Source organism: Triticum aestivum, chromosome 6B (assembly GCF_018294505.1).
Source record: "Triticum aestivum cultivar Chinese Spring chromosome 6B, IWGSC CS RefSeq v2.1, whole genome shotgun sequence".
Classification (NCBI taxonomy): Eukaryota; Viridiplantae; Streptophyta; class Magnoliopsida; order Poales; family Poaceae; genus Triticum; species Triticum aestivum.
The window spans coordinates 698,538,239-698,565,802 of NC_057810.1; the positions used below are offsets into that span (position 1 = coordinate 698,538,239).

At 44.0% G+C, this 27,564-nt stretch overlaps 1 protein-coding gene and 1 pseudogene across 1 annotated transcript; one reads left to right on the forward strand and one right to left on the reverse strand.

Annotated features, from left to right (window-relative positions):
• Window positions 1–7,164, forward strand: LOC123139667 (uncharacterized). Its single transcript, XM_044559401.1, has 5 exons — window positions 1–76; window positions 164–225; window positions 4,823–5,303; window positions 5,981–6,865; window positions 6,973–7,164. The coding sequence occupies exons 1-5, from the start codon at window positions 1–3 to the stop codon at window positions 7,017–7,019; spliced, it is 1,551 nt and encodes a 516-aa protein (XP_044415336.1). The 3' UTR covers window positions 7,020–7,164.
• A 6,143-nt stretch (window positions 7,165–13,307) lies between these two features.
• The window catches only part of LOC123139668 (cysteine-rich receptor-like protein kinase 15), a 28,313-nt pseudogene continuing 14,056 nt past the window's right edge, over window positions 13,308–27,564 (reverse strand).

The window sequence follows — 27,564 nt, forward strand, 5'->3', positions numbered from 1 at the left end:
ATGGAGCTCTTCTCTGTTCCTCGGCGGGGACCCGAGCTTGCTGATGTGGTGGCCCTCGACTCCGGCGAAGCCAAAGGTACGTACGCCCCCTCCTTCCCCTCGTCTTTTCTTCTTCTTCTTCTTCTGGATTTGCCCATCTGATTTGTGCAGTTTGTTTGTGTAGGCCATCACCATCACCATGGAACAAGTCAAGGAGGAGGCCATCGCTATGGAAGGAAGGTCATGGTAAGAGGTGTGTGTGTGTGTGTGTGTGTGTGTGTTCCAGCCATGGTCAGGTCCAGATTTCGTGCTACTGTATTTACAGAGTAGTTAAGGATGTTTAGGTTGATGGTCAGATTAGCCCCTTTCAAATTTCATATATTAATCAATGGAGCACTAACAGCCAACCTTGGAGATGGGCGTGCAAGTGTCTGACCTCCAACCCTGAATGTGTTCTTTCCATATTTCTACAGCCACTAGTACCAAACTGCCATTACAAACATGTCATATATATGAGTTTCTTATGTTCAGTAAATTTCATGAATGTATGAGTGTTTGTTCATCAAAATCAGGAGGTGTAGTATATATCTACCAGGGATAGTAATCATTGTTGCTTACAGGTTACCATAGTGTTGCAGTTCATAGTAAATGTATTTCTAGTAGAAGTCATAATATATCAAGGACGGATAAGAGATCATCTACTTTTAGAAGGTTTTACTTGGTTGGTTGATTAGTGTTTTTCTGTAGAATAGACTCCGGGCTGTGTATAATGGGCATTTCGGGCTGTGTATAATGGGCATTTCTAATTCACGTGTATCATTGATTGTATTATTTTCCTGTTGAGTGACTTTTAACTATAGAAGAGAAATCATCTATTTCTTTGCAGTTTCGTTTGACTTATCCTTTGGTTTCAACTATACATCAGAGTGTACCATTGACTGTATTATGTTGCTGCTGATGTGCTATTTATAGCTACAGTTTGACACTATTAGTTAGGCTTGCTGGACATGTCATGGTACACGCCTTTGTCTTTTTTAGCATCAACAAATGTTTATCTACTGTGAAGTACTATTAATTAGGCTAAAAAGATTTTTGTTTTCTGGCGCCTATGGGTTCTTGGCCTTTGTTTATCTGTTATGATGTGTGCTGTGCAAATATACATAAACCACACTAACCTACTGCTGCTATTTTCAGGTACGCCATCACAAAAGCCTTTTGTGTTGCTTTTGTCATGACATTCTTCTTGGTATTTGCCGATGTGCTAGTCGGAGGTGCTGCTGCTACATTTGGCGGAGCTACCGCTGCCGCCCCAAAGGGCAACCTTCATCAGACACTACCTCATAACAGTGCCTCAAAGTTCTGTGCCTCATCTCCCCTCTTTCTAAATTACCGAACAAACTATGCCAAACAAAACTCATATGCTTATGTTGCGCTTACTTTTAATCTTGTGAACATGCTAATTTAGAGGATGTACTGTAGTTCCACTCATTTATTCTGTGTGATGAGCTTACTTTTGTACTGTAGCCACCTTCTTGTTTACTTTGCTGAATCCTGTCTTGTGTACTAATCATGAGTTACTAGCATTTGGCTTCTCTGTGCTAATTAAACCTGATAAGTATGTATACTTCTTTGAGATACAAATTCCACATTGCATGTTTATGTGCTAATTAAACCGGATAAGTATGTATACTTCTTTGAGATACAAATTCCACATTGCATGTTTATGAGGTTCAATTTCTACAGATGTTGCCAAATGAATGCGTCAACATGTCTCTCCTTAGGGGTTGTTTTAAACCGCAAATGATCTACTGTATCAATTTTTTGTTGTTCAAAGATTGAAATCCTGGTTCATTTTCAAAGATCGAAATGTTGTTGACCCTGTTCTTCTATGCTTAAATGGTAAAAATGTCGCATTTTGCTTGTTCTAACCATTTTTCTTGATAACTTGTAGATGTTGGCCTTCATTCATGTTTTGTCGTGAGGTCAAGGATAAACAAGTTGGGAGAAGCATTGGAGCTAGTTATACTGTGATAGTTATGTTACCTGATGTGAACATTTTTTATTGTAAACTTGATGTGAACCATATTTTTCTGTAATAATGTGTTACCAGGATGAACCATCCTTGCTGTGTTACCAGGGTGAACAAGTTTGATTGTAATAATGTGCCAAGTTTGGCTCCTTCTGATTGTATTCGTGATGTGTACCATATTTTTCCTGATTAGTCATGCTCTGTTTGAAGCATTTTATTTTCTCTCTGTTTGGATTTAAATATTGTTATTTATTTACAGGAAAATTGAGATCTGAAGAATATAACACTGACAATTGGGACCCACTTGTTAAAACCTGACAACTGGGTCCCATCTCACTAGTGGGCTCATATTTTGGAAAAAATAAAATAAAAAAGGCCATGGCCTAGAAAATAAAAAGGCTGAATTCTTGGGCCAGGCCCATGTAGCTAATAAAAGCACAGAAAAAAATATAGAAAGGCCGAATTGTTGGGCTAGGCCCATGTAGAAAACCGAATTGGACCGGGCTGAATCTTGTGCCACATCAGCTTGCCACGCTGGATGCCTACGTGGACTGGGGAGGCTGCTAGTGACCAAAACGCCACAGTAGGAATATTTTGGTCGTAAACGTCCACGACCTTCTCACAGAGAAGGTCACTATAGTCAGTTTACGACCCTCAGCTTTTGACCTTCTGTTTTTGGTCATAAAAAGGTCGCAAATGAAAAACTATGACCTTTCAGTGACCAATAGTGGAGGTCACAAGATAGCATATTTCTTGTAGTGTTTGATACTATCCCTCTCCTATCCCACCCCACCCCACCCTTTTGTGGGAAGTCATCAACCCGCCTTCGTCCACCACCACGACCTCGTCACGACAGCCGTCGCAAGCTGTTGTAGGCGTCTCCCCTTGCGTCTCCTCCTCTGATGCAAGCAGAGGATGGGGCACAACAGGCGGTTCTCTGCACCGGCCTCAAGCTTGTCACCCCATCTCCCCTCCTCCTCCTGCCACCCACCACTGATGCTCCGAGCTCCAGTGATGCAAAGGAGCCGATCAATACAAGTCTTGGGATTGCAACATCGTACATGTTTCTGAAACACGAGGATGTTGTAGTGGAAACACAATGGTGTGGCGATGCGGGCACGACGACATTTCTGCAACATGACCTCTACTATAAAGGTTGAATCTTTAATGACTGAATTATTATTCTATACAATATTTTGAAATTAGATATCCAATGCTGCCACAGCGCGCGGGGTATCATCTAGGTTTTATAGTCTATATAGTCCAAGTGCCTGTTGTAAGATCTTGAATGCATATTCATCTATATTAAACCTTTTAAAATATGTATTCTACATTTCAGTTTTATATTTAGTTTCATATACATTCAAACTACCAGTTTCCTCCAGAATTTATCTATTAATATGTAATATGTGAAGTCCTTATGAGAATATTTATTCTTAATTTTGATGTGTTATATGATTACCCGTACTCTCCATCCAGCTGTCAGACAAGTTGATTGTATCTAGTTCATGCACGTCCATGTCCCAGACTAAGCAGAAAGCAACCGGATCCACTTGTTGGTTTCTGGCATCAGCAATGACGTTATCTCATATACTAGACGATGGCTATCTCACCGGATTGCCGTGCCATTGACTGTCTCACATGGGAAACAGGTAAGCTCCACGTTCCGGTTGTCCTGTCCATCGTGATGCTTAAAATAAAAGTTGATTTTTAATCTTGACCGCTATCATTTTCGTTATTATATAATTACCAGAGCAGATTATTTAGTGTACATTGATAGTGATAGTCTGAGACATGAAACGGCAAGCAACCTGTCCCATAGACCCATACCTCCGACCGTCAGCAGAACTATGAGTTCATCTCCCAACTGCCGGCCATCTGAGCGGCGAAGGGGCGGCATAAAGGCATCTTCAACACGGATCCCTAAAACATATACAATATTTATCCGCAGCCTATGTCCGAACAAGTTCATGAACATGATACGGGAGTCATCATCCAATTTTTTTTCTCAAGTAGGCACCAAATGCGGACAATAGGGATCGACCAAACGGACTTAGAGGGCAAACCGCATAAGCTGTGCGTGTTAGGTTGATCTCTATCCCGTTCGAACCCAACGGGTCGAACGGGCCCCTGACTCGCGCCCTGATCGGAGGCGCCCAACCAATTCATGGTTGGTGGGCCCCTGTCGCCAGCGCAATATAAAGAGGTGGGGTGCGGGGGCACGCATCACGAGGTTGACCGTGCATCACAACACTACTGAAACACCAATCCGATCTAGGGTTTTGCGCTAGGCTGACGGGAAGCTCCGCCGCCACCACCTCGCCCACACTCCGCCATCACCATGGCCGGTGCTGGATCGAGTTCGTCCGCACCAGGAGAAGGTAGGTTCACCGGATCTCCTAGCCCACTCCGATCTAAGGTTCTATCAATGGTATCAGCCAGATCGGGCTAGTTGATTTCGGTACAGAGAAACAAAAACAGAAAAGAAAAAGACCTCCCCTCCCCAAGAACCCTAATCTGAGGGCAAAGGAAAGTTCACCGGCAGAGGGCCTCGGGCCTCGCCGGCAAAGTGCGCCGCCACTCCGGCCGCGTCGTTCCTCTCGATCCTGAATCGCATCGGCACGCCGAGGATCCGGGAAGAAGAACACAGCCTCCCAAGGGGGCAAAAGGGCACCACCACCGCACCGCTTGACGGCGGCGCGCTCTCCATCGGGAGCTCGCGCACACCGGCAAGGGGGACGGGGGCAGCGCCGCCGCATCAGAGATCCACACCTCTCTCTCTCTCTCTCTCTGTGTGTGTGTGTGTGTTGCTAGAAGAGGGGGGAGAGGGAAGGGGAAAACATCAGAAAAGGAAAGGGCGGCGCAGTGCGCTGCTGTGGCCGTCGCCGCCGTCGCCGGCGGCAGGCGCACGACGCGGTGGCCGGTGGGCGCAGAGACGCCCGAGCGGCACGGGGGAGAGGGCTTGGCAGAGTCTCTCTCGCGCTCGCTGTCAAAGGAAAGGAGGGGGAAAGGGCAGGCTCGCGCAGCGGCGCAGTGGCGCTGGCCGCCGTCGCCGGCGAGCTGGGCGCTAGAGACACCGCCGCCGTGGAGCAAGAGGCGGAGAAGCCGAGCGGCGCGCGAGAGGAACAGAGAGAGATCGAGAATGGGGCTAGGGTTCGGGAGGAACGGGTCGGCGCTGGTTTTGATCCAGCGATGCGCACGGTCGGCCGTCAGATCTCCATGAACGGCCCGGATCGGAACCCTAACCCCCTGTGGGCTTTTGGGCCGAAAGTGACCGCGGGCCAGGCCGAAGCAGGTCATTTCACGCCGGATCGAGGTTGCTCGGCGCGCTCGCGCCCGCGGGGAAGCAGGTCGTGGGCCGTTGCGCCCGCGCTGGGCCAAGGCCGGCGCACCCTATAGTTTTTCCTTTTTTCTGTTTGTCTGTCCAGTGTTTTGGGCAGATTGAAAATAGTTTTTTCTATGCAAAGCTTTTTCCAACGAAATATTTTGTTTAGAAAACAGAAAAGTAGAAAAGTTTCTGGAAATATAAAAGAAATTTTCCAGAAAAAGAAAATGTTCATGATTTTTATTTTTATTTTATAAAGAAAATAATAAAGTTCATGAATTTTTTAATTAGTCAAAGAAAAGTTCCTGTAAAAAGTAAAAAGTTCGTGAATTTTTATTCACATTTTTCCGCTGCGTAAATAAATAATTAGTGCTCTTTAAAAGAAAATAAAAGTTGAAAAGGAATTTTGTTTTTAAGAGCATGTTAAAGTGATTATTGAAATGAATATGATTATGTTACTTTTATGACCAACGTTGTTAATAACATGATCATGTTTTATTATTGAAATTTAAAGGTGCATTTATCTCTAATATTTTGCCCAACGGTAATATAGATTTAATTGCATAGACAATTGTATGTTTAATTTGACCAACGTTAGATTATTGCATATGATTGTTTTATTGATGTCACTTAAATTGTGATTTCAGGAGGCTTTCACTTGATGAGTTGCCTAAAAGAAGTTCCGACACTCAGAGGTAACAACCACACTAAGTGGAGGAAGAAAGTTGAACTGGCATTTATTTGTACTGATCTTGACTGGGTTGTGGTGAAACCACAGCCGGTCAGACCCACAGAGCCAGTAAGAGAGGCCACTGATGATGATGCTGCATGGGCTAAAAAGAAGGGGGACTATGCTCCTTTGGAGCAGTCCTACCTCATAGATAACCAAAAGTGGGTCAATGCAAACAAAAAGTGCATGGCTTTTATAAAGAATACAATTGAGAGCGCCATTGTGGGCTCCATTCCAGAGTGCACTTTCGCATGGGAGTTGCTTACAAAGATAAAGAGCCAGTTCACTGGCTCTTCAAAGATCTATGCCACCCAGGTGTTAGAGCAACTGGTGACAGAACGCTACACAGGTGGTAGTCGTGGAATAAGAGAGCACATCCTCAGGATGAGTAATATGGCAGCAAAGCTCAAGCCCATGGATGCGGATCTGGAGATCAAACCAGCGCTCCTGGTCCACCTGGTCATGGCTTCACTGCCACAGGAGTTTGCAACTTTTGTTGTAAACTATAATATGTCACCTGGAACATGGGACATTGAAAAGACAATAGCAATGTGTGTCCAAGAAGAGGACAGACTCAAAGCCGCACATGGTGGTTCAATCAACTATGTGAAGGATTGGAAGAAAAAGAACTACAATCAAAACAACAAAAGTTCTCCTTCAAAGAATGGAAAAGCCCCCTATCAGCATCAGCATCAGCAACAACCTTTCTCAGTGGACAAAGACACGTGTCTCCACTGCAAGCAGAAAGGGCATTACAAGAAAGACTGCGCTGCTTGGCTGAAGTCAGTCATGGCAAAAAGAGGTAACAACATAGTTTCATTTGTCAATGAATCCTTGTATACACAGTTTTCAAAATCCACCTGGTGGATTGATTCCGGAGCAACTGTTCATGTTGCAAATTCTTTACAGGGATTCCATTCGACGCGAACTACGCTAAGAAGCGAAAGACGCATTGAAGTGGCAAACGGAGTTGAAGCAGAAGTTGAAGCTGTCGGTGATATCTCCTTGGAGTTAGCTGGCGGATTCAATCTTCTACTTAGAGATGTTTTATTTGTTCCATCATGTCATAGAAACTTAATTAGTGTTTCTTGTTTGGACAAAGATAATTATGAATGTCATTTTGGACATGGCAAGTGTGCCATTTGGTATAATAATGCTTATGTGGGTGATGCTTTACTACATGATGAGCTTTATTTGTTATCACTTCGTGAAAAAGTTTATTCCGTTTGCAATGTGAAAGAAAATGTTTTCGTGTCGAATAAAGAGCAAAAGAAAAGAAAAAGAACATTCGACTCATCGAAATTATGGCACTGTCGCTTGGGCCATATTTCGAAGGGGAGAATAGAAAGATTAGTCAAAAGTGAAATTCTTCCTCCGTTAGAATTTTCAGACTTAGAACAATGCATAGTGCGTTAAAGGAAAGTACATAAAACAAATCAAAAAAGGTGCAATCCATAGCACAGGCACACTAGAAATCATCCACACTGATATTTGTGGACCATTTCTGGTGAAAAGTGTGGATGGATATATTTATAACATTCACAGATGACTACTCTCGCTATGGATATATTTATCCAATCAAAGAAAGATCTAAAGCGTTGGATAAATTTAAAATATTCAAAGCTGAAGTTGAAAATCAGCATGATAAAAGAATAAAGATAGTTAGGTCTGACCGTGGGGGAGAGTACTACGGTCGGCACACTCCATATGGCCAAGTCCCTGGACCTTTTGCAAAGTTCTTGCAGGAGACTGGCATAGTTGCCCAGTATTCAATGCCGGGCGAACCTCAGCAAAATGGAGTAGCTGAAAGACGCAACCGTACACTTATGGATATGGTGCGCAGCATGATGAGTTATTTCAACTTGCCATTGGGATTATGGATGGAGGCGCTTAAAACCGCCATTCACATTCTCAATAGAGTACCAAGCAAGTCGGTGCCCAAAACACCGTACGAGCTATGGACAGGAAGGGTGCCATCCCTACAACACTTCAAGGTGTGGGGGTGCCCTGCTGAGGCCAAAATGTTTAATCCAAACATTGGAAAGTTAGATCCCAAAACAGTGAGTTGCCACTTCATTGGCTATCCAGACAGATCAAAGGGTTTTTGTTTCTACTGCCCAGACAGATATACAAAGTTTGTAGAAATGAGACATGCAGTCTTCTTAGAGGACGAAATGATGAGGGGGAGCTTGGTAGCTCGGAAAATTGATCTTGAGGAGAAGAGGGTGCATGCACCTAATCCGATGATTCAGGAGCCATTTTTCTCACTACCAGTTGCAACTCCACCCATGACAACTATGGGGGCAGACCCGGAACCTGTCCGTCAGGAGCCGACTGAACCAGTTGTTGAGCATGAAAGGGAGGTGCAGCAGCAAGAAGTGCCAGAAGTTGAGGCACAGAATGTGCCAGAAACTGAGGCCCTTAGGAGGTCTACAAGACCAAGAAAGTCAGCTATTTCTACTGACTTTAAAGTTTATAACACAGAAATGGTTCATATGGAAAAAGATCCCACCTCATATGAAGAAGCCATGAGAAGCCCTCATTCATCGATGTGGATGAAGGCAATGGAAGACGAGATGAAATCAATGAGTTCCAAAGATGTTTGGGACTTAGAGGAAATTCCTAAAGGAGCCAAATCAGTAGGGTGCAAATGGGTCTACAAAATTAAGTATGACTCTAAAGGGAATATAGAAAAATATAAAGCACGACTCGTGGCAAAAGGATTTACACAAAGAGAAGGAATAGATTACAAAGAGACATTTTCTCCGGTCTCATGTAAGGATTCCTTCAGAATCATAATGGCATTAGTTGCTCATTTTGATTTAGAGTTACATCAAATGGATGTAAAGACGGCATTTCTAAACGGAGATTTAAAAGAAAATGTCTACATGAAACAACCCAAGGGTTTTATCATGGAAGGCAAGGAAAATATGGGATGCCGCCTAAAGAAATCCATTTATGGATTAAAGCAAGCCTCTAGGCAGTGGTATTTAAAGTTTAATCAAACGATTAAAAGTTTTGGATTTAAAGAAAATATTGAGGATAACTGCATTTATGCAAAGTTTAAAAATGGGAAATATATTTTCCTAATCTTGTATGTGGATGACATTCTGCTTGCTAGCAGTGATGTTAGTCTACTACAAGAAACAAAGAAGTTCTTATCCTCGAATTTTGATATAACAGATCTTGGTGAAGCATCATATGTTTTGGGCATAGAAATTCACCGAGATAGAAACAATGGAGTCTTAGGACTATCGCAAAATGCATATTTGGAGAAGGTTCTTAAAAAGTATAATATGCATGCGAGTAAAGCCACACCTGCTCCTATAGTTAAGGGCGATAATTTTGGGAAAATTCAATGTCCCAAGAATCAGTATGAGATCGATCAAATGAAAGGAGTACCATATGCTTCGGCAGTTGGCAGCTTATAGTATGCACAAGTGTGCACTCACCCTGATTTAGCCTTTATCACCGGGGTACTCGGTAGATATCAAGAGAATCCAGCCATAGAGCACTGGAAGATGGTAAAGAAAGCATTGCGTTATGCGCAAGGCACGAAGGACTACATGCTAACATACAGGAGATCTGATTCCCTAGAGATAAAAGGGTATTCAGACGCAGATTTTGCGGGGGACAAAGATGATAGAAAATCCACGTCAGGATACATATTCACCCTCGCTGGGGGAGCTATTTCGTGGAAAAGCTCCAAACAGTCGACAGTTGCATCATCCATGATGTATGCAGAATTCATAGCATGCTTCGAAGCCACGGGGCAGGCGATATGGCTAAAGAAATTTGTACCCGACTTGAAAGTGGTAGATTGTATTCACAAACCACTAAAGATGTACTGCGACAATCAGCCCGCGGTATTTTACGCTCACAACAAGTCGAGTAATGCTGCCAAAACAATAGAGATAAAGTATTATGTTGTGAAAGATAAAATCCAGGATCAAACTATAAGTCTCGAGCATATAAAGACAAAAGATATGCTTGCGGATCCGCTAACGAAAGGCTTACCACCCAATGTGTTCAAGGAACACTTAGCCGGCATGGGTTTAAGGGAAAGCCTTATGATTCCTGGATAGGCCCAAAAGGAACAGAATTTGTTTCTGAACATAACGTATGTTGTAGCTGTATGATTCTATCGACAATTGAGCTGTGACGATGAAACATGCTCTATGTACCAATATGTGATGAAACAAATAAACTAGAAAGTATAAGGTTAAAAGTAAAGTTGAGATCAAGGGGGAGAATGTTAGGTTGATCTCTATCCCGTTCGAACCCAACGGGTCGAACGGGCCCCTGACTCGCGCCCTGATCGGGGGCGCCCAACCAATCCATGTTTGGTGGGCCCCTGTCGCCAGCGCAATATAAAAAGGTGGGGTGCCGGGGCACGCATCACGAGGTTGACCGTGCACCACAACACCACCGAAACACCAATCCGATCTAGGGTTTTGCGCTAGGCCGACGGAAAGCTCCGCCGCCACCACCTCGCCCACACTCCGCCATCACCATGGCCGGTGCTGGATCGAGTTCGTCCGCACCAGGAGAAGGTAGGTTCACCGGATCTCCTAGCCCACTCCAATCTAAGGTTCTATCAGTGCGGACATGTGGTCCAACTGACAGTAGGTTGTGGGTCAAGCAAACCTCCGCATGATGTCCGGACTACTGCAAAGCTCCTTCAAATTTGCTTTCGGTTTGAAAGCAAAGGGACATGAGGACTGGTCGGCGGACGACTTCGGGACCATGTAGGATGGCAAAACTTGTGGTCCGTACCTTTACCAGCACTTTAGAAGACCGTGTTGGAGATGCCCTAGCCCTGGTTCTTTGCGTCAGGTGTGTGTGCATATCTCCTAATCTAGTGTAATTTTTGAGACAATTCGTATGAACCGACAGCCATTCTCTCCCACTTACAATCTCAAGAACTAGGATGCCGAATATAAAAACAACCGGTTCTGTTTAGTAAATATTCTACGAATAATACTCCCGCGATGCACCACCAAAATGAAATAAATTCAGACATAAAATCAATGTTGAAGCATCACAGGGAAATGACTGGAGATGCATCTTAACTCTTGGTTGACTGCTCATCTGAACTCTTGGTTGACTGGAGATGCATCGTAACTCTTAATCTGACTAGTCATCTTCAGTGTTGAGTGTTGACTGCTCATCTGAACTCTTCAGTGTTGACACAGGGTCCCGCTGTAACGGGCCACCTGCAGCCAGTCATAGTACACCACAGGGTCCCGCCGCCGCAGCTTCGACTCCATACCAGCAAGTAAACCGAGGCAAAACCACGCACACGTTGAAGCAGAGCCGACTACCGCAACCATTGCAGCGTCGCCTACATCGCTCCCACCATCATCGTTGCCACAAAAGTCTGGTCGCCACCGTGATTCTCTCGGGGCCGCCGCCCCGACATCCACCGCTCCGTCGCGCCGAGCGCAATCAACCGGCACCGCATTCCGGGGACGCCGCCCCGACATACCACCGCTCCCCTCGAGCAGCAACGCCGCACAATCCAGCTGCCCGCAACCCACGCTGCTCAGGACAACCGCTCGCAGACCACGAACTTCGCACCACATCCAGGGCTGCCGCCCCGACGTAAAGTTAGACTGCCCCCTCTGGGGCGCATCGACCGAGCCGACACCCCTACTGCCCAAGCGGGACAAGGATGCCACCCAACAAATGTCGAGATAGAGCCCCACCTCATACAGCTGCCACTCACATTGTTCCCGAGATCGCCATCTCGACGCACATCAGAAACCATCCGGAGCCGCCGCCCCGACGTCCACTGTCCCCGATGATGAAGAGATCCGTGCAAATTGCAACATGCTGACTCTCCAAGGCGATGCCTCAAAGAAGGAAACGACGTAGCCGCTGTCATCGCCTGCTTCGACCATCCGAAGCTAGGGATTTCTTCCGGAGAGTCGTGCAATGGAGCACCATGGCAACACCTTCAAGAAGGGGAAAGACACCATGGCCATGGCACCGCTGTTGCCGGCATCGGCTCAAGGTCAATGCTGGACTTTCACCTGGAGCTCCACCACAACTCTGAATCCGAGCAGATCCAAAGCACGTCGAAGCACACAATCCCCATGGTCGACATCCACCGACTCCACCTTCCCGCTGCGCCAATCTACCTCCGCCGTCGACCACCAAGCTCACTTGCGCTCGACGCCAGCACCACAGTACCAGAGCCCTTGAGCAGCTGCGCGCCCAGCACAGCAAAACTGCGCCCCTATGCGCCGCTGCCCCCTGCTGCCATCCCACCGGAGAAGACGAGCGGCCCCGCCAGATCCATGCTGTGCCGCCCCCACGCCACAGCCGCGCGCCCGAGCTGCCCCTTGCTGCCGGAGGCCGCTGCCGAGCGCCAGAGCCGTCGTGAGCACGTTCACCGCACTCACCGCGCATAACATGCGACGGTCCGAGCCGATCCGCACCTCCGCCGCGCACTAGCCACTCGCGCAGGGCCTCCCTGGCCGCGCGCCCACCACCGCACCAGATCAGGGTGCGAGGGCCCCGAATATCGAGCAAGTGTTTGAAAAACTTTTTGTAGAGGTTTCTAGAGTTTGCACTATGAAGGTTGGATGTTACAAAATGTATATTGTTGGAGTGTGTGGGATGTTGCAGCAAGAGATGCAGAAGGAAAGAGCATGAATAACACGTTTTGTTTTGTGAAGCATCGGCCATGTTCTCTTACTGGTGCATCCCTGGACAGGCATGCCGTTCCTCCTAGTTGAGAACCGAAGTTGTGTCAAAATAGACCACATGTTTGGGGCTTCCTTTCGTTTCAGTACTCGCGCACCCTCGAGTGGAAAGATGAGATGGAGCTAGGTATGATGTACCCCTTCCGTAGATTTAGAACAGGTGGTTTGTCAGTTAACTCTAGGTATGAAAAAGGTGCTTCCTTTGAGAATTTTCAGTCATACGACAGGAAGACATTGCGTAGGCCCTTGTAAAAAAAGCGTTATTTACCACTTCTGTATCCAGACGGCAGGAAGCAACGAACCGATCGATCAAGTGCATTCCCCTCCGCTAGACGATCTATCATAATCATACTGTTTGGGATGTCTGTAACATGGTTGCATCACGAGTAGCAAAGCCAGACTAGCTTAGTATTTTACACAGGTCAAAGAATACATTTCAGATACGAGATACATCGTCGTCAGTTCGTCACCACATGTGACCGACGGCAACCAACCAACCAACAGAAAAAGAATGCAGCAGTAACAACCAATCAGTCAAGCTCTGAGCTCCCGGATGTAGCTGGGGCTCATCTGCGCGGCGACCTTGGGCGAGAGCGCGCCGGCAGCGGCATGGTGGTGCTGCGCCTCGTTCAGGGCCAAGGAGTTGAGCTTGCTCTCCAGCGGGCAGAAGGGCGTCTGGTGGAGCTGCTGCTGCTGCTGCTGCTCCGTCGTCGCCGGCTTCTTGGCGACGCGCAGGCAGGCCATGTAGCTGTTGGTCTGGTTGTTCCAGTTCGGCAGCCTGCTGATCTGCACCAGAAGGGTCCTGCATACATACACACCAACAAAGAGTTTTCCATTGTCAGGCAAGTTTAGCTCGCAAACAGCAGCATTTCTGAGACTCGAAAATCGTTGGCAGAGAAATAATTCAGAAAAACATCTACTGCCATTTCGATGTTATTCTGAAACTTGCCTGAAGTTATTGCATCAACAGCCAGGATAACAACTACCGAGTCTCATAACTCTGCTTGCTCTCCGAGTGGAAAATTATGTTCCAACATGCAGATTGGCATACTGGTTTTTGGTTGGATGCACTTCTTTTAATACCATTCTTCTTCAAACAAACTGAGATTGCGATTATCTGACCATGCATTTCTGAATTCTGCTTTTCGCTGAACATTCAAAACATCCAGAAGGAACTAGTTGAGAAGAGAAGTACTTAGGGCACGATGTCGATCTTGCACATTCAGCTTTCTGTGCGTAGTCTCACTGTTTTTTCTCGAATACGCAAAATGCGTATAATTGCATTGATAGAAGCGGGAGAATTGCATGTGCTATGTGAAGCCACACACTGAGGTATGCACTTCTTTTACCGGTTTGGATGACGGTCATGTAATAGGATAGGCAATTAGTTTTCCTATCTTTCTTATGCCAGCCGGTTGTGGCTTTATGTCTACTTATTTTTTATGCTCTCTGTGAGCAATTTTCCCTTTTCGTTGAGACTTTAAGACCTGTGTTGAACCTATTTGCTTATTAATTAAGTTGGATGTATGCATCGTTCTGATGCAGTGGCCGGGGAGACCCCCCTTTTCGAAAAAAAGGCTAGCAATAACAAGAATATAAGGTTCGATCAAGGTGGTTCGAAAATGAGTGTAGTCTCACTCTCATCTTATTTAGTTTATTGATAGCAGTTGAATAAATAAACAAAGCTTGTTGGAATCTAAATCAGCAATTGTAAAACTGATTGATACTTGTGGTCAATCACAGTAGATGTTAAATTGTTTTATTTTAAAGTACATTTGGATGTCGGAGTTCATTGCAATACCACGTTAGCATCATTTGAAAGCTTAGTTTAGTCTTGGAAATTAGAGTATGCATCTTTATAATATTTCCACCCACACTGGCCTTTTACCTATTTAGGAACTAAAAAGCTGAAAAGGATATTAATGCCTTCAGGTAAATGCTTCTTCATTAACCATAAATTGCAGTTTGATAGAAAAAAAACAGTAGAGCAAATTAAAATTAATTATGTTGATAAAAGAAGCAGAAGATAATGGATGAGCAATCATGTTTACTGTCTAATGTTTTTTGTTTTCTTTCTTGATATGTTATTTCCTTTGATGATCCTTCTCTTCTTCATATGAAGAGGCCTCCAACTTGATTGATTAGAAAGTTTATTTTGTTGCGGCAGTTTATTTTTGGTTTTCATTGTCAAGGTTTCGTCGGTTATTCTTCTCTGTAGTTATATGGATGATGGCGTGACATCTTCTTGTCAGTATGCATCTGAATCGTAGTATGAGTTGGAAACCCAACATTTTTGGTATTCCTATAGAGCAGTTTTGGAATTCTTAGACATGGTGTGTAACTCTAAATGGATTCTATTGGTGATATTCTAGCATTGAGCGATGGCCAAATTGAAATTCCATTCGTACTTTCCCAGTGACATGTAGGAAGATTTCAGTTAATATGTTGGGGCTTATTATTATCATACTACATATTATATATCTTTGATATTACTCATAACTTTAGTTCACATGGTAGCCTTTCCATATGTTGAAAATTCACCAGAATAGCCATCTACTTCCTGGAGTTTACCACAGATGGAGTGCAGTCTAGAAGTTAGAATGATGGTACGGTCTATTCTTCTATCCAGGGTATGCAAGAATAGTGGGATTTGTATTACTGGAAGTATTACATATGCTCTGTATCTTCGCAATCTTCCTCTCGGTCATGTTCTTGGAAGGGGATCTATGGTTCTAAGTTCTGATAATTAAAAATTTGCATGTCGTCATCAAGCCTTACTCAGACACATGTTTTTCTGTGTTTTGTGATTATATCCAAATGAACCGTGCTATGAGCATGGATGCCATTCTTCCTGAATGAGCATATATTGGTGATCAACAGGAGCTTTGTGTTCTACAAATGGAGCGCCCTAGAGACAGTTGTACGGTAGTAACTATTACTTTGGAACCACCTATTGTTATGTAATGAGTCGTCTAGGCTATAAAACTGTTGCATGTGTGTTCATATGTGCCTATAATTATCTATGATGTTTGTCTTTGCTTCTAAGCCTGATAGATTTTATGCATGTGTATTGTCCATAATGCATTTATTTTACTGTATCTTATTTTTCCTAGCATCAAGATGCTCATGCCAGTGCTTCTAAGCCTGGTCTATTTTATACATGTGCATTGCCCGTAACGGAGTTTTCTTGTTGTATCATTTGGGTTGCCTGTTTTCTCACTAAACTAAGCCGACACGTTAACAAAGACGATAGCTACATTAGTGCGCACAATCCCACCTCAAGAGGCACCATCAGGTGGCGCCCCAACCACTAGTCTACAGGCATCGTGGATGCCACTGTGGAAGCAGACAACCTTAGAGGTGATCAAGACAACCATTCTGCTACTACAAATGTAAATTGCCAAGAACTCGTACACAGGGATCATCCAAACAGTTCATGTGCCATCTGCACATTTCTTCTCTTGAACAGATAAAAAAAATCACCGATGTTTACACAAATAATCTAGTTCAGACTCAGAGATCCTTTTCAGCATCGGTTACAATATTCATATGGTAAGAACCAGGCTGTGCAGGCAGGAGCAACCTTCTGTTTCCGTTACTCAACATCGTAGTGACATCGCGCATGCTAGGCCTGTCCTCCGCGCTATCCTGGACACATAGGAGCGCAACATGGATGTACCTCATAACGTCCACCTCTAGGTACTCCTCGCCCAGAGAATGATCGACAAACTCATCACACCTCTGCTCTCTCCATAGTTGCCAGGCCTATTATCCAAAAAAGTTGTGTGTTAGCAAAGTAACCTTTGTCTCTCCAAAGTTGTCTGGCCTATTATCCAAGGAACATATTAAATATGTGTTAAAAATGTATGTCTTGCAATGGAAGTAAGTAAATGGTCATTTTCTCAAGAAATAAGGAGATGATTATTGACAAAGGTATGGCGATATTCTTTTGCAGGAACAGAAGCGAAATGATGTGGGGATTCTTTTACATCGAAATATTTTATTTTACTCACGTATTTTCTGAGCTCGTATGATCTTCCGCCGCGAGGAAGATCGGGTGGGATCTTACTCGGAGTTAGATGTGACTCGTTAGAAGTTCGAAGCGTGGTTATGGGGGATTTCGCTGTTAAGTTTAGGGTCAGGTCGAAGAACGATGGGTTTAACTGGGTGTTGGTGGCGGTATATGGAGCCGCACAGCCTGAGCTTAAACCGGATTTCTTGGCTGATCTGATTAGGGTTTGCGGTTCTGAGCAACTGCCTATCCTGGTGGGGGGTGATTTTAATATCATCAGGAGGCGTGAGGAGAAGAACAATGATAACTTCGATGACAGATGGTCGTTCATGTTTAACACGATTATTGAAAGCCTGGATCTGCGTGAGATAGAGCTTTCGGGCAGGAAGTTCACCTAGGCTAATGCCTTGCCAAATCCGACGTTTGAAAAGCTGGATCGGGTGCTGGCTAGCGTCGAATGGGAACAGAAATTTCCATGTGTCACAGTTCAGGCACTTACTCGTGGAGTTTCTAATCATACGCCTTTATTCCTTGACTCGGGGGAGGCTACCCATGTGGGAAATAAGGATGTTTTCTCGTTCGAGCTTGCGTGGTTTGAGAGACAAGGTTTCTTAGATCTCATAGCCAAAGAATGGGCTAGGGGTGCAGGAGGTAGAACTGCACTTGAGCGCTGGCAGAATAAAATTAGACACTTGAGAAGTTTCTTACGTGGGTGGGCTAAACATCTCAGTGGGGTTTATAAGATTGAGAAGGAAAAGCTCCTCTCGCTTATTCAGTCCCTTGATGTAAAAGCCGAGACCATGATCCTGCCAGCCTCAGAGCTTCAGGCCAAGCTCGATGCGGAAGTGAGGCTGAAAGAGCTCCTTCATGAGGAAGAATTAAAGTGGGCGCTTCGGGCTAAGGTACGAAGGGTCGTCCAGGGGGACGCGAACACACAATTCTTTCACATGATTGCCAATGGGAAGCATAGAAAGAAGAGGATCTTTCAGCTTGAACAAGATGAGGGAATGATTCTTGGGCAGGAAAATTTAAAGTTGTATATCACTGAGTATTACAAACAGCTGTTTGGGCCTCCAGAGGATAACTGTGTGTCGCTGGATGAGTCAAGGATTGATGATGTGCCTCAACTGACGGTTGTTGAGAATGATATCTTAACTGCCACCTTTTTCTGAGAAATAGGTATATGAGGTGTTGACAACAGATTTTGGCATGGTCATAAACATAACTGAGAAGGCCTCAAATGGAGAAGTGCTCAAAATGATAAAGTTCCGTATCTTCAAAAGGAGAAACTTTGATATTTGGACCGTAGCCATCCGATCTCATCTTTAAGGCCGAAGTTGTGTTTTTGAGTATTCAGATTTTGTATTCAGAACACTGTTCGGCTGATTACGCCCCCAAGATGGCCTCATATGAGAACAGTTTCCACATGGATTGTCTTCGTCTCGTCGAGACGATGGATTTTGATATAAGAAACGCCTAAATCGGAGTTCGTATGCAAAAGTTAGAGCCAAAACAATGTGCTGCATAAGTCTGCCCCGGAAGTTTCGGGCAAAACTTCCGGGGAGGTTCCGGGCTAAACCGAAAGTTTGCACGCGGAGCACCCCGAAAACTGGAATTTTAACACTATTTGCAGATTTGCGGGGCCAGTTTCGACATCAAGATGACCTCAGATGAAAAAGTGTTAAACTAACGAATTTTTCTACATTGCAAGGTCTACAACTTTGCTTTTGGGACCATCGCGATCTGAAGCCATATGCAACCTGCAGGAGCTGTGCAAAAGGGCAACTTGATGTAATTTTAGCCCGGAAGTTCCGGGCTGACCGGAAGTTCCGTCCCTCGTAGTCCGAGTTAGGTTATCTTTTGATGTTTTGGACGGGATTTGAGTCCTTTTCTTGTACGGAAAGTCCAGCCGCCTCATATATATGTAAGAGGTGACGGCCGATTGAATAACAACACACAATCGAACAAATTTATCTACATCTTTTACCTTTATCTTTATCTCTCTCCCTTATTCTTCTTCTTCCTCGTTCTTCATTTGTTCTTGTTCATTGCAGGGCGGCGAACCTCGAGGCCCTAGGGGAGGTCAGGCCGACCTAGGGCAGCCCATAACCGCCGCCGCCCTGACGGGGTCCCTCCCGGGCGTGTGGGGTTTCGGGTCCTCAAAAGCACCCGCCGGATTGTCCTGCGTACCGCGCTTCTGGCGGGTCTCCTTCGACGTGAGCTGCGGTGCATCACCCTCGGCGTCGAGGGTACACGGTGACGTGTTCGTGTGCGAACACACTTTTTGGCGACTCCGCTGGGGACGAAGCGTTGAACGGTCTCCGGCCCGTTCTTGCTACGAAGAGATCGTCATCTAGGGTTTGCAATCTACAAAGGTAATATGAACACCCAATTTCCCTTTATAGATGCAAATAATTCATATGTTATTGCTAGGTCGCCTAATGAGCATAATGTATCGGCTAGCCCTAGTTTTATCAATCATGCATCTAATTATGTGCAAGGGCCGATGCAAAATAATCTTCATGCTTCAAATTCTAATGATTTTAGCAACGTACAACATATGTATCCAAACTCTCATGCATCGGCAACCCCACAAATCCATATGCCGATGAGCAACATGATGAGTTCGATTAATCAATTTGAAACACCCCAAGTTAGAATTTCCAATACCATACAAGAAAGTGTTTCACATTTTTGTTCATCGGCAACTAATTTGCAATATGTGAATCCAACCTCACCGATGGATGGGAGAATTGGCCATGCTACTACTAGTTATTCGGCCAGTTACTCTCAACCGTCATATGCTATACCTCATGTTAGTAATTTTTCGGCACCATACACAACTGTAGATGCTCATAATTCGGCTTCACACCTTCCTGGTTATAGCCGAATAAATGTAAATTTTACAGGAGCGGTTGTGCCCAATATTGTAGAAGATGAGGTAGTGGTGGCTGCATTGAAGAGTTTAGCCCAAAATAAGAGAATTAGCGCTCTTTGCCTTGAACAACATGAAAAGGGGTTATTTCCTGATTATGCCGCAATAAAAGCTAGAGTTTTACAAGAAGATGAATCTTTGCCAATTGATAAAATTGACGAGCAAAAGTATGGTCTTACAACAATGCATATGCCTTCACCTAGTACTACATCATATTATACACCCCCTACATAATTGCAAAATTTCGGCAACACCCGTGTGTCATTGCCGAAAGAATCTAAAAGCATTGGGGGGCAATCATATCCGGAGTGGGCTGAAATTGAGAAAAAGCTTAAAGCTAATTTTGCCGCTTGCCGCCAGAAACAAATAGAAAAAGAATTGGCTCAGATAAAAGAAGCATTGCCAATTGGTAGTATCAATGAAAAGAAGGATGATTCAGAACATGAAAGTGCTTCAGTTGAAAAAGTCGAATCAAGTAGTATATATTCTGAATTCATCAAATCCAACGAGGCAAGCATTATTGAGAAAGGGCATGGCAAGCATAGGAAAACAACCATGCTTGATTTTTCTGAAGTCAATGGAACCTACTTCCTTCCCTATGAGTTCCGTGCCGTAGAAATTGACAAACCTCAAGCACAAGAGCAAGTAGCCGAACAAAGTTCGGCTGATAAGGATCTTCAAGGTAATGATGCATGGAATAAAGAAAAAGATGATGAAAAGGCACTGGAGAGTCATCTAAAGACAAAGCTAGATATTGTTCAAGTCACACCACCATCATGCTCTCCCAACGTATTTGAAGAGGTATGCATAGTGAGTAATTTACCTATTTTCAGATTTGGTCGCAACTTCATTATTGAAGCATCTATAAGAAATATTCTCATAAGTAATTTTGAAATACCAATGAAGAAGGGTAATTTACTGGTTAGCAATAAAATTGTTATGGAACATATCGGTCAACCCATTGCGCCATTTATAAAGACCGATAATGACTTATTGTTACAGCCAAAGCTTTCCCCGTTGCTTTATCTAAAGTTCATATCTAGTTGGGTAGCTTTGCTTATTTCGTACTTGGCTTGCACTTGGTCTCAACTGAGGCATGTATGTTATAAATATCTTCGTTTCAGAAATTTAAAGCCAAGGTTAAATTCTATTGAGAAAACCGATGCTAATATAATATCTTATCCAAAGACATCGGAGATAGAGTGGAAAACACAATGCGTAGCCGAATGGGGAGATTCCAAATCTGAACCATTCGTTTGCCTATCTCCAAAGCCGTTCAAACAACAAGATCGGCTAGAAAACAAGAAGTATACCTTCGATTCAAACATGTGTGATCAAATTTTTGATTTGTTGTTGAAAACTAATTACATTAGAATTCTTGATCACCATGTCAAGCCATCTATCCAAGGACGAATGTATTGTAAGTTGCATAATTCGTCCAAGCATAATTTTGAGGATTGCAATATGTTTCGTCAAATAGTCAAATCGGCCATTGATAAAGGACGATTGAAATTTGTTGAGACACCAAAAGATGACCAGTCTATTCCGATTGGTCCCGATGGCAGAAAGTTTTTGCATCGGCTGCTTCAAGCCGATCCATTTAAAGAGAAGGTAAAAAATGCAGGTGATGGGATCAAGCTTTCAAGTAAAGAAGTTGTTGAAGAGCATAAACATAATCTTGAGGGCGAAAATTCCATCGAAGCTACAATGGAGACGCCAAGGACTGGGGGGCAGCAAGCAAATCCAATGATCAATGAAAGCAAACAGAAAGAAAACAAAGGCCGAAATAAGCGCAAGTGTAAGAGATCAAAAATCACCTTCACTGAACTATTGGATAAATATTGAAAGAAGAGTGAAGAGAAGAATGCTTGTCGACCAAATCATGCAAAGAAACCAAGATCACCCCCAAGGCGCAAATATGAGGATTGGTATTGGCAAAGTGAGAATTTTAATGCAACATATTCATATGCTTATTTTGGGCCGCCAATGCCAATATCGTGGATGCCTCCCTATGCTCATGTAGATCCATATCCATCATGGGACAGATATGATACAAGGGCACATTCTCCATCTTATTTCAGACCATCTCATCAATATTATGCAGCTCCGAGAAGATCAACACTTGAACAATCACATGTTAAAGACCATTTCAATCATAAGGAATCGGTCCAGAGCTCAAGGAAGAAGAAAGAGGTGGTCAAGCAAGTTTATCGTGTTAAAAGAGATGGTCGTAAGAGTGCAACTTCAGATTTGATATCAAATGAAAAAGAGCCAATTAAAGCGTTGACATTGGCTACTAAAGGCAATGAGACGAATCAACCAATTATTGAGAGCCAAAGTGCAAAGTCTGAAAAAAAGAAGTTGACAGTGCACAAGGTAAAACAAGAATTGCCACTGCTTCAAACAAAATCACAGCCGGGGTGACCACTCGGCTTATCATATTGGCAAAAGAAGAAATTACAAAAACTTAGTGCACAAGAACTTGAAGATAGCAACATGGCATGGGTTCCCAAAGGAAGTGCTCAAAATAAGAATTATGTGCAAGCTTCCATTACAATAAGTGCGGCGAATGTGAAGAATGAAAAGAGTGAAAACTATGACGGACCAAGCCGAAGGTTTCAGCATCTTCGGTCTACACATTATCCATATTCTTCGACTATGCCATTAACGTTTATGCCATGGAATTCATTATCAAGTATGATTGGTAACCCTCAATGGGCTTATTTTAATCCATGGATGCAATATAATTTCTTACATCTTGAAAGGGTATTACCAAGTCAATATACATTTGGTTAGCTACAAGTTTGTTGCTGATCCAAAGGGCCGAAATACTTGATTTGATATTACGTTTGTTTGTTTCAGCTATATGTGCTTAGAACGAAGCTTACATGGTAATGGCCGATAATTTACCTATCGTCCTAAGAGTATGTCAATGCATGGCCGGTGTAGTATTCTAACATCGTCCTTAGTTCGAATGGAGAGCGAGACAATTACTATGGAGATTAGGTTTTGATAGTTGAATTCATAACAATGGCCATGGTGTTGGTGTTGTTTATATATCTCCATATAGTGTTGTTCTGTGAAGCCTCATGCCTCTTAAAATATTTATTGCACAATAATCAAAGCCGAATATGCAATGTTATTCGGTTTGGAACTTTTGCCATATGTGCTAAACATATTGAGGATTTTGGTGATTCGTTATGAGTACTGCAACAAATATCCAAGGGTTATCAATGTTTTGATGAATCACTTATAGTTTATCTTGAGGTATGTCTAGATGCAAGATTAATCTTGGGTTGCTTTAAAATTGTTCATATATCTAGACATGACAATTCGAAAGAGTTGGCACAACAAGCATCCGGCTACTATGTTAACCATGGTGTATTGCATTTCTATCAATAGCCTATGCTAGGTCTTGTCAACATAGGTAAGGCCGAATCGAAGCCCACCGCTTCGGCCACTAATGAAACTTTTATGCAGGAGAAGTAAGGATTGGAGAAAGTTTATTCTTGATTATCTGCGATATCTTAGCGAAAGGGTGAACATTATGGTTCGGAGGATGATTTTGATCTACGGAACCTTACCATCGGATTGTTATAAAAGCTGAGAAGTTTTCACCCAAGTTTGCATCAAGAGGTTCAAACAAGCAATGGCCGATATATAATTATCGTCCTAAGAACATGAGAAATAGCCGATGGAGTGTTGACATCGTCCTTATAACAAGCTATGCGGAAGTTATTTTTCGGCACACAAGCTTTGCCGAAAAACAGGAGGGCATGTGTTGACAACAGATTTTGGCATGGTCAAAAACATAACTGAGAAGGGCTCAAATGGAGAAGTGCTCAAAATGATAAAGTTCCGTATCTTCAAAAGGAGAAACTTTGATATTTGGACCGTAGCCATCCGATCTCATCTTTAAGGCCGAAGTTGTGTTTTGAGTATTCAGATTTTGTATTCAGAACACTGTTCGGCTGATTACGCCCCCAAGATGGCCTCATATGAGAAAAGTTTCTACACGGATTGTCTTCGTCTCGTCGAGACGATGGATTTTGATATAAGAAACGCCTAAATCGGAGTTCCTATGCAAAAGTTAGAGGCAAAACAATGTGCTGCATAAGTCTGCCCCGGAAGTTCCGGGCAAAACTTCCGGGGAGGTTCCGGGCTAAACCGAAAGTTTGCACGCGGAGCACCCCGAAAACTAGAATTTTAACACTATTTGCAGATTTGCGGGGCCAGTTTCGACATCAAGATGACCTCGGATGAAAAAGTGATAAACTAACGAATTTTTCTACATTGCAAGGTCTACAACTTTGCTTTTGGGACCATTGCGATCCGAAGCCATATGCGACCTGCAGGAGCTGTGCAAGAGGGCAACTCGATGTAATTTTAGCCCGGAAGTTCCGGGCTGACCGGAAGTTCCGGCCCTCGTAGTCCGAGTTAGGTTATCTTTTGATGTTTTGGACGGGATTTGAGTCCTTTTCTTGTATGGAAAGTCCAGCCGCCTCATATATATGTAAGAGGTGACGGCCGATTGAATAACAACACACAATCGAACAAATCTATCTACATCTTTTACCTTTATCTTTATCACTCTCCCTTGTTCTTCTTCTTCCTCGTTCTTCATTTGTTCTTGTTCATTGCAGGGCGGCGAACCTCGAGGCCCTAGGGGAGGTCAGGCCGACCTAGGGCAGCCCATAACCGCCGCGCGCCCTGACGGGGTCCCTCCCGGGTGTTTGGGGTTTTGGGTCCTCAAAAGCACCCGCCGAATTGTCCTGCGTACCTCGCTTCCGACGGGTCTCCTTCGACGTGAGCTGCGGTGCATCACCCCCGGCGTCGAGGGTACACGGTGACGTGTTCGTGTGCGAACATGAGGCCATTTCCCACATGAAGAATAATAAGGCTCCTGGCCAGGATGGAGTCCTGGCAGAGTTTTACAAGAAGTGTTGGCACATTGTTAAAGGAGATCTATTGCCTTTGTTCAATGATTTATTCGCTGGCCAGCTTCACCTTTTTCAGCTGAATTTTGGAACCATAACACTTCTTCCAAAGAAGACAGAGGCAGTGCGGATAGAGCAATTCCGGCCAATCTGTCTTCTTAATGTTAGTTTCAAATTTTTTACCAAAGTCGGGACGAATAGGCTCACACAGATTACGCATACTATGGTGCAACCTACTCAAACTGCTTTCATGCCGGACAGGAACATCCTTGAAGGGGTGGTGGTTCTGCATGAAACGCTCCATGAGATTCATACGAAAAAACTGGATGGAGTGGTTTTTAAGATGGATTTCGAGAAAGCGTACAATAAAGTCAAATGGCCTTTCCTTCAACAGGCATTACGTATGAAGGGGTTTGATGAAGCTTGGCGACGCCAAGTCGAATCCTTCACACAAAAAGGGAGTGTTGGAATTAAAGTGAATGACGATATAGGTCATTATTTCCAGACACACAAGGGCCTGAGACAAGGTGATCCAATGTCTCCTATCATGTTCAACATTGTCGTTGATATGTTGGCCATTTTGATAGGTCGGGCAAAAGAGGCCGGGCAAGTAGGTGGCTTGGTACCTCATCTAGTCGATGGTGGTGTGTCCATCCTGCAGTACGCTGATGATACAATCATCTTTATGGAGCACGACTTGGCTAAAGCGAGAAATATGAAGCTGGTACAGTGCCTTTTCGAGCAATTGACCGGTCTGAAGATCAACTTCTATAAAAGCGAATTGTTCTGTTTTGGTAGAGCCAAAGAGGAACAAGATGCTTACAAGCAACTGTTTGGTTGCGACTTGGGAGCTCTTCCGTTCACTTACCTAGGTATCCCCATTCATCATCGTAAGTTGACTAACAGTGAATGGAAGTGTATTGAGGACAGGTTTGAGAAGAAACTGAGCTGCTGGAAGGGCAAACTCATGTCGTATGGAGGCCGATTGATTCTCATTAATCCGGTGCTCACGAGTTTGCCGATGTTTCTTTTATCCTTTTTTGAAGTACCAGTTGGAGTTAGGAAAAGGCTGGACTTCTATCGGCCACGTTTCTTCTGACAGAGTGATGAAACAAAGAAAAAGTACCGGCTAGCCAAATGGGATGTTATCTGTAGACCAAAAGACCAATGGGGTCTTGGGGTTGAGAACCTGGAAGTCAAGAACAGATGCCTACTCAGTAAGTGGCTATATAAGTTATCTGCGGAGAGTGAGGTTACTTGGGCACGGATTCTTCGTAACAAGTATCTGTACTCTAAGACCTTGTCGCAGGTGACAGCTAGACCAACTGATTCGCCTTTCTGGAAGGGGCTCATGAGGGTAAAGGCTACTTTCTTTAATAGAACAAAGTTTATTGTCGGTGATGGCAATAACACTCGTTTCTGGGAGGATACTTGGCTAGGTGATGCACCGCTGGCACTTCAGTATCCGTCGCTATATCGTATTGTGCAGCGACGGGATGCTCTGGTTGCAACAAGTTTGCAATCCACTCCTCTTAACATTCAATTTAGGAGGGTGCTCGTTGGGGACCGGTGGGAGGCTTGGATTCATCTGGTGAGTAGACTGATGGAGGTTCAGCTTACTCATCAGCCTGATCAGTTGTGCTGGAAGCTTACTAAATCTGGTGAATTCACAATCAAGTCTATGTACATTGATGTCATCAACTCTGTTGTTATTCCTAGTTCCAAACATGTCTGGAAAGTAAAGGTTCCTCTGAAAATCAAAGTGTTTATGTGGTTTGTCCATAAACAAGTCATTCTAACGGAAGATAATTTGATTAAGCGCAACTGGACAGGTTCTACTAGGTGTAGTTTTTGTGATCGGGATGAAAATATCAAGCATCTTTTCTTTGATTGCCCGTTGGCGAGGGTGTTATGGCGCTCGGTGCAAATTGCTTTTAACATTACTCCTCTGAATTCGGTCAAGTCGTTTTTTGGAACGTGGCTTGCCGGTATAGAGGCCGAAACAGCTAGACAAATTCGTGTAGGAGCATGTGCGTTGTTATGGGCAATTTGGAACTGCAGAAATGATTTGGCTTTTAACAGAGCAACAACTATTCATTTTTTGCAGGTTGTATTCTGGGCTACTGCGCTAATCCGTATGTGGTCATTATTCACTCCGACGGAGGCCAGGGAGCATTTGGTTACTGGATCTGTCCGGTGGGAGATGGTAGCGCGAGATATCTTCAACCGGTTTGGATGGCGGTCATGTAGTAGGATAGGCGATTAGTTTACCTATCTTTCTTTAGTATGCCAGCCGGTTGTGGCTTCTGGGCCTTGTTTGATTTCGCTAGCTCTTTGTGAGCCAGCCTCCTTTGTTGCAGTACATTGCAAGACTTTGTTGAACCACTTATTTATTTATATATGTGGCCGTATGCATCACTCAGATGCAGAGGTCGGAGAGTCCCCCCTTTCTAAAAAAAGTATGATCTTCCGGATAATTGGTAGGAGCCGACGGCCCTCTTCCCACTTATGATCTCGAGAACTATGATGCCAAAGCTAAAAACATCCGACCTAGTTGAGTAGACATTCTGGAAGCAGTATTCCGGCGCGATGTATCCCCTGGAATGAAAATATTTAAACTATCATGGTTCTTGGCAAAAAAAAAAAATCATGGCAAAACAACAGGTGACAGGTAGTCGGTGATCAAATCATTTTCTTTGCTGATTGCCTTTATTATTCAATAAAGATAGTACTTCTGGCTATTGCATATGTGCAAGAAACATCACGGAAAGGAGTAGATGATGTACACCTAGTTGATTTTAGTATGGCAATGGCTTGAATAAGTCAACATTGATATAGGTCATAAGGTATGAAGATCCGTTAAGCAAATATATTTGCTTGTGCAATAGATTACTTCAAGAAAAAAAC